Source organism: Xenopus laevis, chromosome 9_10L (genome assembly GCF_017654675.1).
Source record: "Xenopus laevis strain J_2021 chromosome 9_10L, Xenopus_laevis_v10.1, whole genome shotgun sequence".
In the NCBI taxonomy this organism is placed as follows: domain Eukaryota; kingdom Metazoa; phylum Chordata; class Amphibia; order Anura; family Pipidae; genus Xenopus; species Xenopus laevis.
Window position 1 is genome coordinate 30,195,300 of NC_054387.1, and position 15,822 is coordinate 30,211,121.

Here is a 15,822-nt window from a genome sequence, read left to right on the forward strand (position 1 = left end):
CTGCTGCATCTCTGTGCACACTCGTCCTTCTCTCCCCCCACCCGTGCATATTCACAGCAGATGTGTGGAGGATTGAGGCAAGATGGCTGGTCATGCTGTCTAGGTCACCTGGCCATCTGGGCCCAGGTCTGAGTTCTGGCCCTGCCTAGTGTCAACCTGTACATTGACCAGGGTTAAGCCTAGATCTTCATAGTGTGTTTCACTAGCTCAGTATTTATCATTTATGAAATTACACACAATTGAGAGATGTGTACATACATGATTATATCCTGCCTAACAGCCAAGTGCAACTTGAGTGATATTTACAAAAAGGTGCAAATGTTGCCACTGTATTCTCACAGCTTGTCCCAAGCATCACAAACACAATTTTATGCTAACTTTATTCAGGCACAATTACACTGGGGTTCTGGGAAGAAATTGTGCATTGTGGGTGAAAAATAATGGTCAGCTGCACCAATATATTTTACTTAGCCCCATCAGACTGTAGTTTGAATTAGCATGTGAAGTTTGGGGAATAATATGTACATTATAAGGACACGATAATAGCTGAATTACTTAATTTCAGTCTCCGCTTAGAGTTTTGAGTATTTAAGATATGTAGTAATGTGTGTGCTGATGGTGTCATGTAACATTATCTTTGTCTGCTAATGCAGAAGTGTTAATAAAGTTGAAATTTTACTTACCGTAATTTCTCTTCTCAGTCCAATTGTTAGCACACAAATGGGGGATTCCAGTCCCCTCCTCATCTGTAGGACAGCAGGAACAATAAAGTTTTAACCCTATAAGAACCCCTTCCTCCTCCCTTCATGTTCTTTCAAAGTAATCACACAACAACTGAATGCATAGTAATTTAATAGGGAGGGTATAATTTCTTTGTGCTGACAATTGGACTGAGAAGGAAAGAGAAATTACGGTAAGTAAAATTTCAACTTTCCTTAACGTCCAATTGCAGCACACAAATGGGACATAGCAAGAAAAGGGTGGGCTTCAAGAATTCCTTGTCATCTTCTGTAGAATGGTTCTTCCAAAAGCTGCCTCCTGGGAAGCCTGAATGTCTAGTCCAGGGATCTCCAACCTTTTGAACCCGTGAGCAACATTCAGAAGTAAAAGGGGTTGTGGAGCAACGCAAGCATGAAAAATGTTCTTGGGGTGCCAAATAAGTGCTGTGATTGGCCATTTGGTAGCCAATATGTAGATTCTCAACGTACATCGAGGCTCTGTTTGGCAGTGCTCCTGGTTTTTATGCAACCAAAACTTCCTTCCAAGCCTGGAATTCAAAAATAAGCTCCTGCTTTGAGGCCACTGGGAGCAACATCCAAGGGGTTGGAGAGCAACATGTTGCTCACGAGCTACTGGTTGGGGATCACTGGTCTAGTCTATAATGTTTAGAAAAGGTGTGAAGATTCGACCATGAAGCTGCTCTGCAAATCTGATCCATTGGAACCAGAAATTTCTCTGCCCAGGAGGTGGCCATAGCACGTGTCGAATGCGCTCTGACAAATATAGGAGGAGAACGATTATTTGCAATGTAACATGTCTGGATAGTATCCTTGATCCATCTGGCCAGAGATAGTTTCGAAGCTGCCTTTCCTTTGTTTTTCCCAAAAAAAGATATAAACAAATTTTCAGATTTTCTAAACTCCTGTGTTCTTCTCATGTATTCTTTGAGAATTCTACCCACATCGAGAGAATGTAATTGCATATCCAGTGGCGTAACTACAGAGGAAGCAGACCCTGCAACTGCAGGGGGGCCCAGGAGGTATAGGGGGCCCATGAGGCCCTAATTAATGAGCAATTCCAATATATATTGGTAAAACAGGACAATCTCTGGATATTTTGGGGTACCTAAAATAAATTTGCTGTGGGGCCCAGTAAAATCTAGTTACGCCACTGCGCATACCTTCAGGAGTATCAGGATCTGGGAGAAAAGTAGGAAGGCAAATCTCTTGATTTATATTAGACCAGGATGATACCTTTGGTCTGAAGTGTGGAGCTGTTCTTAACAACACATAATCCCGGAAAAACCTAATATAAGGTTCTTTCACTGATAAAGCTTGAAGCTCACTAACTCTCTTGGCTGATGTAATTGCCGTGAGAAACAAAGCCTTGAAGGATTAAATGCTTAATATCTGATTTATCCAGGGGTTCAAATGGAGTTCCACACAATCCCTCCAAAACCACATTCAAGTCCCACTGTGGTATAGGTTGTATTACGGTCGGTCTCAGCTTTATTGCTGCTTTAATAAATCTTTTGATGAGAGGATTCTCTGAAAGCTTTATTCCCAAAAACACCGACAATGCAGATACTTGAACCTTGAGAATATTGGGTTTAAGATCTTTCTCAAGACCTTTTTAAGAAATTCTAAAATGTGGTTTATATTATTTTCGGATGCACCCAAATCTTGGGAACTACACCATCTTTTAAAGGGTTTTATAATTCTGGAATATACTTTTGAGGTAGAGGGCTTTCTTGATTGAAGCAGAGTATTCAACACCTCCTTTGATACTCCCAATCCTTTTAATAGGGACCCATCAACCTCCAAGCTGTCAGTCTCCATCGATGGAGATCCAGGTGAAACAGACAACCTTGTTCCAGAAGGTCCTTCGTTAATGGGAGAACCCAGTATTCCTCTTGACACATCTATCAGGCCCGAGAACCAACTCCTCTTCGGCCAAAAGGGTATTATGGCTATCACAGAGACCTGTTCCCGTCTGATCTTCTTTAGAACCCTGCCGATCAGGGGAATGGGAGGGAAGATATATGCCAGACTGAAGTTCCACTGTATAGAAAACGCGTCCAGGACCCAAGGGTTGTCTTCCTTGTATAGGGAGCAAAACTTGTTGGTCTTCGCGTTGTGGCGAGTTGCCATCAAATCTACCACCGGTGTACCCCATCTGAGTATGATCTTCTGATACACTTTCTGGATCAATGACCATTCTCCTGGACGCACCTTGCCCCTGCTCAAACTGTCTGCCAGACAGTTGTTCTCCCCTCTTATGTGGATCGCTTTGAGGTCTAGCAGGTTGTTCTCGGCCCAGTTGAGATTCTTCCAGAAGTATTCTGGATCTTGTGCCTCCCTGTTTGTTCAGGTAAGCCACCACTGAACTGTTGTCTGATTGAATCATGACTGCTTGCCCTTTGATCTCTGACTGGAATGCCTTCAAGGCTAGGCATACAGCCCTTAGCTCTTTGAAATTCGAAGAAAGAGACTTTTCCACATAATCCCAAGTCCCCTGGACCATAAGAGAGCCCAAATGAGCACCCCAGCCGAAATTTGAGGCATCTTTTGTGACCAGGAGCCAACTTTGTTCTCTTATCAATTTTCCTAATCTTAGCCTGTTGCTGTGGAGCCACCAATCCAATGTTTCTGACACATTCACCAGAATGACTACCACTGAGTCCAGTGTATCTATGTTCCGATCCCATCTGGACAGTATCTCCTGTTGAAGAAATCGCATGTGAAGACGAGCCCAAGGGACTGCTACTATGGATGCCGTCATAAGACCCAATACTTTCATCATCTGACGAAGAGATACTGGGACACGTGTTTGTAATCTTGAGATCTGAGCATGAAGAACTAGAATCCTCTGTTCCTTCAGATTTACATTCATTCGATATGTGTCTAAGACAAAGCCCAGGAATTGTTTTTGTCTTGAAGGGTTGAGGGAAGATTTCTCGTAATTTACTATTCAACCGAGGGCTTCCAGAACCTCGAGAATCCTCTTGAGATGCCTTGATAGTAGAGACTCTGTTCTGGCCTTTATAAGCCAATCGTCCAAATAAGGGACAATGTGAATCCCCACTTCCCTTAGACCTGCTACAACCGCTACCACCACCTTCGTGAATACGCGGGGGGCTGACGTTATTCCAAATGCTTGCTGCTTCCGATCTGGAATTTTCATTCGCGTAATGACAAATTCTTGAGGTGGTTTTCTTATAAATTCTATTTTGTAGCCTTCCTTTATAAGATGAAGAACCCAAGGATCGGTGACAAAACTCTTCCATTGGAGATAGAAAAATTCTAGTCTTCCTCCCACCTCCAAACTTCTGGCGTCATGAAGAGAATCTATTTCCTCCTGAAGCACCTCTAGTTCTTCCTCTTGTACCTCTTGATATTCCTTGTCCTCTAAATGAATGAGGTCTATCTTTCTCTTTTTCCCTCTCAGTAAACCTGGATTGCTGAGTTCTTGGCGGAGATCTTCTCTGTTTACGAAAAAAGAAACTTCTACCTCTTCCGGTTCTATCTTGAGGTAAAGATTTTCCATCAAAGTATCTAATTTAGAACCAAATAGGTGTCCAGGCTCAAAATACATGTTACAAAGATTTATCTTTGATGTAGAATACGCCCTCCATGGCTTTAACCATATGGCCCGTCTAGCGGTCGTGGCCAAAGCCATATTCCTGGAGGAAAGCTTCAGAGCTTCGATGGACGAATCGCATAGAAATTCTACTGCAGCTTTAATCATTTTCATATCCTTTAACAGTTGTTCCCTAGGTGTTTTTCCCCGCACATCTTCCTCCAATTGGACCACCCAGTTTCTGAGGGCCCTGGAAACCTCTGATGCAGCGATAAGTGGCTTGCATTGATTTGATGATGTGGAATAAATGCACCTAAGGGAACATTCAGCCTTGCAGTCCATGACTTCCTTTAAACCAGACCCATCTTCCACTGGAATGGTTGTTCTTCTAGACAGACGTCCAACGGCAACATCAACCTTTGGAGGCAATTCCCACACCTTGGCTTCATCACTGATTGGAAACAATGTTTTAAATCTTTTATTAATTACCGGGGGTTTATCCGGATTTTTCCATTCAAATTCTATCAAATCTTTAATTACTGGATGTACTGGAAACAGCTTCTGCCTCTTCTGGGGCCATCCCTTTTTTGTTTCCACAGGCAATGTACTTCCCTCCTGATCTTCAATTGCTGCTCTCACAGCTTTAATCAATTTTGATACTGAATCCGGCTGAAAAACTGCCATCTCTATTTCCTCGTCAGATGATGAATACATTTCATCAATTACTGTAAACTCTTCTCATTCCAAGGATCTCGGAGACTTCTCCACATCTCCTGAATCTCTCTGTGAAATAGATTGTTTTATCTCAGAAAAAGATTGTTGAAGATAATCTTTAAGCCATGCCATAGAAACTTCAGACTGTTGTGGCACATTATCAGCCTTGGCTAAACATTCCTCATAACGTCCTCTTCCATAATCATCTAGTAATGGCACTTCCCATTCACGGCAAACAAAATGTTTGGTCTTAGATTTCCTCTTGCCTGCAGCAGTTTCATGACTAGACATCTGCAATATATTAATACAGCAATAACAATCCTTGCATTCCAATATAGAGGATAGAGAGACAATAGAGATAGAGACATAGAGCCATACCTTTAGGCTGTTACCCCAGGCACCGCAGCTTTGAACCCAGTTTTCACCTCAGTGACAGGGAACAATCCAACTGAAAAAACGCTGGCTACTTTTAATTTTCGCGCTGAAAAAACGCAGAATGACCTTAATGCGCGCCAGCGTGATGACGTCAGGCGTTCGCACCAGTGTGTTTACGCCAGACTGCAGTTGGATCGCGGAAGTACCGGATCAACCGGTGTAATACATTCTGTGGCTCAAAATGGCGTTCCCTGCACGGTTCCTTACCCCCTTGCTAGGACCACCAGCCCTGCTGGCTCCCTGCTTGTCTCCAGCCCTCTTGGAGCTGAAAAAAACAAATATCCAAAAAAAATCTTCCTTCCTGCTATCCTACCAAAGGTAGGGCAGAAAAAACATGAAGGGAGGAGGAAGGGGTGGGGTTATTATAGTGTAAAACTTTATTGTTCCTGCTGTCCTACAGATGAGGAGGGGACTGGAATCCCCCATTTGTGTGCTGCAATTGGACATTAAGGAAAGATTGTTTTCTTGAAGCAAGAAAAGCATGATGTCTGTGAGCAGGCTGCAGGCTCGTGAGATTGAACTACCGGTTATCCCATCTCTTAAGCAGAATGGTAACAGTATTGCTAAAAAGAATTGCTATACATTGTGTTTATTAATGCTTACAATTACTATTTTTCCATTTCTTTTTAAACTACAGTACTTGCAAGGTTTAGATATGCAGCTGTTCTTTGAGGTCACTAAACTTAAAGCCAATAAAAATCTTAAAAGGCGAGATGGAGATCTAACAGTTTTCTCATTTCGGTATCGAGGTCAGTGACTCATCCAGACAGGGCTTTAAAATTAAACAGAACAGAAACTCATTATACATTTACTACTGCAAACATCATACATTTTTTTTTCTGTAAATGACTACATTTCTGCCAAAGGATTGTGATCCAAGTCTTATCACTGTGTTGCTTCCCACTCAAAACCATATATTAATTCATACCAATAAATTATATTCTAGGAAGAATTTTCATATGCCATATGATTTCCTTAACATTTAAAGAAAAAGTAGAAAAAGTTATTTTTAGTTATTTTTAACTAAATTCAAGTTGGCTTGTCTAAATATGTTGTGGCATGTAATTACTGTGCCACTTCCCACACTAAGCGGCCCTATACTCGTGGCCCCTAGGCCAGATAGCTCCCGCACAGCTTTTTGCACACACGTCTACAGTATATTGTGTGTGCTTCAACCACTTTATCTAACCTTGTGAGTTGGGTGCAAAGCACTTGGCAGGGGTTTGCATAGACATACAAGAAAAATACCACTGCAGCACCTCTTTGTTGCAAAAAGTGAAAAAATTTAATGTAATGGGTCAGACAACCAGGTTTGCTTATTCAGATATCCGCTCATCTGTATTTGCTCAATGCTTTTTATATTAGCGGTCTGACCCCCTCCCCATGTTCCTTTATGAGGGTTTTCACCTTTTCACTGAACATGGGGTTGGTGCGGTGACCTCACAGGTCGGGACTGCTGACGTTGTAACTGTTGATGTCAGGGACGGAAATAGTGACATCTGGGGCAGGGCTATGAAATGGGAGTCTTGTCTGGATTTCCTTCTTTGGAAAACCTGACAGGTGGCAACCCAATGAGGGGGCTGCCATATTTGTGCAGCAGTAGAACCTCTAATTGGCAGGTTGAAAAGGAACAAAATCAAATTGGCAAAACAGTCAGGTTTAGTAACTTCAAGTAACAATTACTTACAAAAGCAGTCCTATTAGTGAGAAATGATCAACATGACCTATATGCAATTTTTAATGTAGGGTAATATTTTGAAGACTTTTTTTTTTTTTCTTTTATGTTCAGTGTTAAAACTGATTGAATGTGTCATCCTTATGTAGCAAGTTTGCTGTGCCTATTGATGCCTGTTGATTCAACCTGCTGTGGTAAGGGTGGAGGCAGCTTCAGGTTTCTCTAGCGCCAATAAACACCAAAAAAGTCAGGATGGACACAATGGTGCAATTATATGGAAGTGAAAAAAGTACCAGTAATAAATATTGTGGACCTGTATGGTAATTTGAGTGAGTGCAAGAATGGCTATCAGAAGGCAAGTTGAGAAATTCACCTCAGGCAGCAGTGCACCACGAGTTACCAGGGGTGGCAAAAAAAAAAAAATCACTCCTTGTAACTTTTAAGAGCTGAATTTCTGTTTATTAAACCGGAAATTCAGCTATTCTAGTGCAGAGAGCACAAATTTGCATTCTCTGCACTAGCGACGTGGACCCTTAGAATGGTGAGGAGGGTGGGAGGAAGCACGGATGCCACCTTAGGGAGGCAGGGGGTGGGGGTTAGAATCGGTCAAACCAGGGGACCCATAGCCCACCGGGGCTGCTGCCTCAGGGTCCCTCACACACCCCAGGCCCCCTGCTGAAGCCACAAAGCTTCCTCTGCTCGAGTCCCAACCCCCCACCCCCGCACATACCTTCTTATTCCTGTGGCCACTTCTGAGGTTGGAATCAGTATTCAGGAAAAAGGCCGGACTGGGCTGGTGTTTTTTTTTTTCCCAGTGTCTCGCCGTCCCAGTCCTACCCTGGATAAATTGCCCATGCCATAAAAGCATTTCAAATAAACCAACGTGACTAGAGATTTGATGGCAGAATAACTTTGTTAAAATGATCTCCTTAGCACAATTAGTATAGTTTTTAGCAGTCTTTAACTCCTCATATTAATATTCAATTGGTGTTTTCAGCCCAAGGATTTCATATTCTTTCACAGGTTGCTAAGTTTTTGAAAAGAATTAGCATCTATAAATCATATGCACCTTGTTCTGCTCCTTGTTGGTTCATTAGAAAGAGCTATGTGACAACCTCTAAAGAAGAATTCCTTTGAGTGTGATCCACTTTATACTCTATTAAAGTCTCGGCAACATCATAGATTTTTCCTACTTCCAACGTCTTTCTGTTGAAAGTCAACATTTTCTAGTTCAGGTTTCTGCTGATCATTTATACTAGTAAGATTCAACTTTTCTGTCAAACTCGAGCTTAGATAACCTTTGTAATTAAAATGAGGCTTTCTCAGCCTGACTGCATAGACTCTTGAAAAGCAGCCTCTCATTACCAATTGAATCGATTTCCATTTAAAAACATGTATGCTGCCTGTAATTTGCTAGTCCGCAGATATGCAAAATGTGTCACTCAACTATAAATGACTTGTAATTCCTAACTCTGCCTCCAACGTACATTGCAAATTTCTGTTATAGGCAATATGTATTGTGTAAAATGAATTTGAGAACATTTCTTTGCTGCCTACGGAACTGCATCAGTATCAAAAGAGAACTAAACACCCAACAAAGAAGTCTACAAATGCTGCCCTGTGGTTGTGAAGTCTGGTGTTTTTTTGAAAAAAAAAAGGAAAATTTGTCAAAACACTGGTCATTTTCTAAAATATACATTCAAAATTATTGTGGCCCTGTAGGAGAAATACACATATAAGTCAGATTTTTACACATCACCACCTTGTTTTAATCAAGTTAAAACAGGGTTAGATTAAAAAAAAAAGATCAATAATTATTATATACACAGATATATTTATTGCCCTATAAGGCCAAAATATTTATAAAGAGCATAAACAATTATATGCATGGAAGTCAATTATTTCATATTACGAGACAGCAGCATAAATTAATAAAAAAAAGTTTACTTTAAAAATCACTCAACAGTTCAGTAGTTTCTTTTGGGAATCCGGAACCAGAGAGAAAAAAAATCAATACCAGTATATGTAAGTGCGTGAGCTTAAAGGGGTTGTCCACCTTTAACTTTTAGTATGATGAAGAGAGTGATCTTCTGAGACAATTTGGTTTTAGTTTTTTAAGTATTTTTTGAGCTATTTAGCTTTTTATTCAGTAGCTCTCCTATTTGCATTTTCAGCAATCTAGTCGCTAGCGTTCGAATTACCCCAGGAACCATGCATTGATTTAAATAAGAGACTGGAATATAAATAGAAGAGGGGCCGATAAAAAGGAGAGTAATAAAAAGTAGCAATGACAAAAAAATATGTAGCCTTACAGAGCATTTGTTTTTTAGATGGGGTCAGTGAAGACAAATAATAAAAAAAAAACATTGAAATTTTTGTTTTTTGTCGTGGTGAATTTTCCATGGAGAATTTTTGCAGCCGTTTCACAAAAACATTCACGGGTCGTGAAGTGTGAAAATTTGCCACTATATCACTATATATGTAGTAACAAATTACAGGGTTCATAAAAGGCTTTTATTCTGCTTCTAGGCCAGGTGCTTCTTGCTCAGTGGCGGATCCAGGCAATTACAAATGTAATACTCTTGTACTTCAAAACCAATGGCAATTCTACTGCAAATAGAGAAGCAAAAATTTAATAAGTTAATTCTGCATATTGCCAGCCTCTGCACTGTTCTTTAGGGATGTTTAATGATCATTTGTTTCCGTTTCGGTAGACCAATTTATATTTTTTATGATTACACAGATGTAATTCCATTTAAAAAGACAAAGTTTTAGGTATTTTCCCTCTGTATATAAATTAATGGTGTGTGTATTAATTTTGTTTTTGCAGGGTATCTTTCTCTTTGTGTTTTTGTTTGAAGTTTTTTTCCTTTCTGTATATACAGTGGTGTGAAAAACTATTTGCCCCCTTCCTGATTTCTTATTCTTTTGCATGTTTGTCACACAAAATGTTTCTGATCATCAAACACATTTAACTATTAGTCAAAGATAACACAAGTAAACACAAAATGCAGTTAATGAGGGTTTTTATTATTTAGGGAGAAAAGAAATCCAAACCTGTGTGAAAAAGTAATTGCCCCCTGAACCCAATAACTGGTTGGGCCACCCTTGATTGGGCCACCCTTGATTGCAGCAATAACTGCATTCAAGCGTTTGCGATAACTTGCAACGAGTCTTTTACAGCGATCTGGAGGAATTTTGGCCCACTCATCTTTGCAGAATTGTTGTAATTCAGCTTTATTTGAGGGTTTTCTAGCATGAACCGCCTTTTTAAGGTCATGCCACAACATCTCAATAGGATTCAGGTCAGGACTTTGACTAGGCCACTCCAAAGTCTTCATTTTGTTTTTCTTCAGCCATTCAGAGGTGGATTTGCTGGTGTGTTTTGGGTCATTGTCCTGCTGCAGCACCCAAGATCGCTTCAGCTTCAGTTGACGAACAGATGGCCGGACATTCTTCTTCAGGATTTTTTGGTAGACAGTAGAATTCATGGTTCCATCTATCACAGCAAGTCTTCCAGGTCCTGAAGCAGCAAAACAAGCCCAGACCATCACACTACCACCACCATATTTTACTGTTGGTATGATGTTCTTTTTCTGAAATGCTGTGTTACTTTTACGCCAGATGTAACGGGATGCGCACCTTCCAAAAAGTTCAACTTTTGTCTCGTCGGTCCACAAGGTATTTTCCCAAAAGTCTTGGCAATCATTGAGATGTTTTTTTAGCAAAATTGAGACGAGCCTTAATGTTCTTTTTGCTTAAAAGTGGTTTGCGCCTTGGAAATCTGCCATGCAGGCCGTTTTTGCTCAGTCTCTTTCTTATGGTGGAGTCGTGAACACTGACCTTAATTGAGGCAAGTGAGGCCTGCAGTTCTTTAGATGTTGTCCTGGGGTCTTTTGTGGCCTCTTGGATGAGTTGTCTCTGCGCTCTTGGGGTAATTTTGGTCGGCCGGCCACTCCTGGGAAGGTTCACCACTGTTCCATGTTTTTGCCATTTGTGGATAATGGCTCTCACTGTGGTTCGCTGGAGTCCCAAAGCTTTAGAAATGGCTTTATAACCTTTGAAATTGAACTCAGATGTGATAAACCACAGTTAAGGTATTTTTTAACAAGGGGGGGCAATCACTTTTTCACACAGGCCCATGTAGATTTGGAGTTTTTTTTCTCCCTTAATAACGTAAACCTTCATTTAAAAACTGCATTTTGTGTTCAATTATGTTATCTTTGACTAATAGTTAACGGTTTTTGATGAGCAGAAACATTTAAGTGTGACAAACATGCAAAAGAATAAGAAATAAGGAAGGGGGCAAATAGTTTTTCACACCACTGTAGCCACTTTTCTTCCTTTCTCCATTTATCCTCCTTTGCTTCTTCCAAAGCACTCTTGTCAGTGCAGGTGAATATACCAACACAAAACAATAGTGTCAATAGAGCATGTCTGTGCTTTCATTTAAGTCATGGACTGCAATGTCTAGCAGCTAGTTACTAATTGATGGAGTGACTCATTCTAAAAACTCAGCCATAGACCTTAATCGTGTAGGTCAATGAAACTGGTAAAATACTTGATTGGATTTACTTAGATTCTCCATCCTGTATGCTCTAGCTTGTGGAAAGTACTAAACAATGGGGACACACTGTATATCTACATAATTGCATAGTACTGTGCATTTATTATTGTGTTTTGCCCAAGTTTTTTCACTAAAAACTCAACTTTTTCGAGATAAAAAAATACATTTTTAAAATATATAATTCCCCAAAGCTGCTAAAAACCGGAATCTGAAAATACTTCAGCTAAAACCTGTTAGGTCATGTAGAAGTCAATGGCAGGGGTTCCATGTACCATTTAAAGATGTTTACCTTCATGATTTTCAGGTTTTTTACAGTTGTTTTCACTCGAAAACTCGATCAATCCAAAGTTTTTTTTTTTTGCATTGATAAGTTCGAGTTTTTCTCCCTGACTGCATTCAAATGAGTTTTTTACATTCAGGTTTTTCATAAATAAGCAATCATTCGAGTTGTGAGTTTATTCGAGGTAGACCTCACAAACTCGACCTTTGATAAATAATCACCTAAAAGTAGAATTAACAATTTTTTTAAAAGATTTTAATCATGGCTGTACATTTGCATCATCAGTGTATACTATACTAAACAGTTTTTTCTTTGCAAAATACTGGTTGGATTAATGGCATGGTCAAATATAGAAGTGTTGTTCTTTGATTAGATTCACCAGCAGTCTACTTGATGGTATGAAATCAATATGGCTGGAGCTGTAAGACTAAAAGTTCTGATTGCCCTTTTATAAGCTTACATTGTATTGCTCATTTAAGGAGCAGTGTAGGGATGGTTTATGTATAATGGAGCATTCTCCGATCCAGGAACAAAATGCTCCCTTCCATTTAGTTGAATGGTAAATGTATTAAAGTGCCCGGTGCATTATCTTGACAGGCTATATCATATAAAAACACTGACTGGCACTTGTTTGTTTAAGAACCCAAAAAGTTATTGTGGTACAGCCTTAATCCATAAAACCATGCCATACTAGTGTGCTTGCTGTCATGTTTCTGTAAATTCTCGAAATAGAGGGAGAATATACAGTTATTTCTGAAATAATCCTTAGCAAAGAAATTATGTTTAACAGAGAAGTCTCCATATCATAAGGCTGGACTTTGGAGTAGGTGCAGAAGATCTTCAAATAAAAAAAAGAAGGGACCCTTACCTCTCCAGAAAATGCTTGTCCGTTCAGAAGGTGTTCTGACCCTTGGCCATCTTCACTTCCAAAATGTAACCGGATCTCCTCTAAGCGATGACTATATGTTAATGGCCCACCAGATATATTTACTAAATGCTCCTTGTCCAGTCTAAGTGATACATGCCTTCCGGTGTTGTACATTGTCCCACTCACCTACAAGATGAACAGATAGAAAAAAGAGAGCGTCACCAATAAACCACTGAAACGATTTACTTTATATCATGCTAATCGTTATTTTTTATACAGTAACTCTTTACATGTTTTCCTAAAAACAATTTGGAACGCTTCAAATAGTACACATGGAAAACTAACACAAACAATGGTTACAAAAAAGACCCATGCCCATCAAGTTTAAACTCATTGCCAAATTAAATCTGCCTAACTGCCAGTTGATACAGAAGAAGACTGGAAGAAAAAGTCCTTCCTGACTAAATGATGGCAACTGGATCAGTCCCTGGATCAACTTTGTTGGATTGTATTCCAGTAAGCCTGTATTTTCTCACTTACTTAAGTCATCCAACCCCTTCTCAAAGCTATCCAATGTATCAGTCAGTACAACCATTTCAGGGAGAGAACTGCACAACTTCTGAGCTCTCACTATAAAAACAAAAACAAAAAACAACCCTTTTTGCAGGCTCCTTTCTTTAAATCCCAGAGGATGCCCTTGTGTCTGCTGGTAGAACCTATTAGTAAATAAAGCATCAGAGAGTTTATTTATATATACGCTATATACTATATATCATATGCCTCCTGGTTAGTGGTTACCAAAGTACTACATTGACCTCTGCAGTTAACCATGGCAACCATCAGATTTTTTCATTCATTTTCACGTTCAAAGCTAATTCCCGATTGGCAAATGTTCTTGTACAATTTAGCATCTAAAGTAATATTAATAAAATGTTATGTAAGATGTTTTCTGTGAATCTTTATAAATCATTGAAATATATTGCAATAAACCTGAGCTTGCTTATCCTCTATAACCTTTATACAATGCATCTGATCTAATCCCATCATTAGTTATGAATTTGGCTTGATCTGTGAAGGCTATTTATCTCTTATATCATATTCATATACTTTAATTTAAGATTTTTTTCCCTTTGTTTCCTGGCTACCAAGAAAGAACGGCATTTAATACTAAGGTGATACAATTAAAAAGCTACTGAAAACTGACATTTCCCTGCAGCATGGTCGGCAGTGCAAGGAAATACCTATGCCAATAATGTTTTGGGGGGTTGATGGTGGTAGAGCATTTGTATAACTTCGTAACATGCCCCCTTTGTTGCTAGAGTACACCCCTTGTTGACTAATCTCAAAGGCATTATGGCACTATAAGGGCATTAGGAGCTAATTAGCAAGGTTCAGGTCAGTTAATTACGAAAAGATGAAACTTCAAACTGTGTATAAAAACACACAAGAATTCCCAAACTCTCATGTGGTTTCTTCATTAGAATACTTTGGCTTCCTGACGATTATTTTTTTGTGTAGGTACTAAAAGCTACGGTACTCTCCTGTATGGAATAAAGGCATTGACTTGGGGAATAATAAAATAATTTTGTTTTTTATTGATATCTAAATCCTTAACTTGAATTGGTATTGCAGTTTTGGAAACTGGCATGGGGAGGCCAATTTATCAAAGTCAAATGTTTAAGATTTTCTTAAACACTAGTTACGCTAACTGATGTAACTATAAAGAAATCCACAGTAGACAAGGAATAGGCAAGACTTGGGAATGAGAAAGGGCATCAGGAACACAGGAGCTTCAGAACATAAGCAACAGACTAAATCTCAGCTAGTTACATAAATAACCAAGCACCAGTGGTATCTAGAAGCAAGTTTATAGAGGCCGTTGTTCACTACATTACTGGTACCTGGCCTTAATGAGATTGAAGAAAGAAACCATGGTTCTTTAAAACCAGCACTGTATAATAAAAGATCCAACATGCAATGATATTTCGATTCAGTTTAGGTGACGTTAAGACTTTGATGAGATCCAAATTATAAAAAATGGAGTTGATTGGAATGATTTGGATAAATCAGCTCCAAATCACCTCTTTTAAGGTGAAAATGTTTTATTCAGTTCAGATATTTCACCAGAAAGAAATCCTTTTTTCCAGTTGATTTCTTTTTGTGACTTTTCTAATATTGAATTTTAAAGACACGAGAACATTAAACGCTCAATTCTGGAAACATGGTCAAAAATAAAACACACAGCAATAAAAAAATAAAAAATTCTGGTGAACAATCTGAAAACAACTGAACTGAGAAGAGTGTTTGGAACGTGAACAACCACTTTAAATCTAGGATTTGCCACTACAGGGACACATTATTGCTGAATTCTTGACACACATGCCTTACATGTCCACTGCTTGTCTCATTAGTAAAAAATTATTAGCGATTGGATGCATGTTGTAAACTGTATTAGACATTATGGATTCTTGAGGTATATAGCTTCCCAACTGCCAATTAGTTTCCTGCCATAGGTATTTATTGGTTTGTGCACTGATTTTATTAGTATGCAGCCCTGCACCATTGGATGTATACAGCTGGTATGGATTTGTAAATAAATGAGATACAAACTTCTTAAACAAGGACAATATTCCTGTCTTATTTGGTTTAAAAGTTAGACCTTAAAGATATTTTTATAGTTTAGAATTTAATTTGGGTTGATACAAGTTTTAAATTCAACCCCTCTGTGCTATATCCAAGTACTAGTCTGCAAATGTAAGCCCTAATATTTTGCCTCACTCCCAGGCTTAAATTATGCCCTTATATGCATCTCAACTTGCCCATTGTACACTAACAAAAATGCTGTGCTTCCAAAACCCAGGGAAATTGTTGATCAGATATATATATTTTGGGGATTGATTCCTCAAGATATTTATATTTGACACAGAAGGAAAACATTTTATCATTCCCTTCACAAAAAAGAGTGGCCTTATGTGCCAAATTCT

The 15,822-nt window shown here is 39.2% G+C and overlaps 1 protein-coding gene across 1 annotated transcript in view; it reads right to left on the minus strand.

The window, feature by feature from the left end:
• Window positions 1–15,822, minus strand: part of LOC108701790 (carbonic anhydrase-related protein 10) — a 178,369-nt gene that overhangs the window by 57,336 nt on the left and 105,211 nt on the right. Inside the window, exon 4 of the mRNA XM_041576218.1 lies at window positions 12,839–13,024. Coding sequence (XP_041432152.1) covers window positions 12,839–13,024 — 186 coding nt within the window. The remainder of the gene's footprint in view (window positions 1–12,838; window positions 13,025–15,822) is intronic.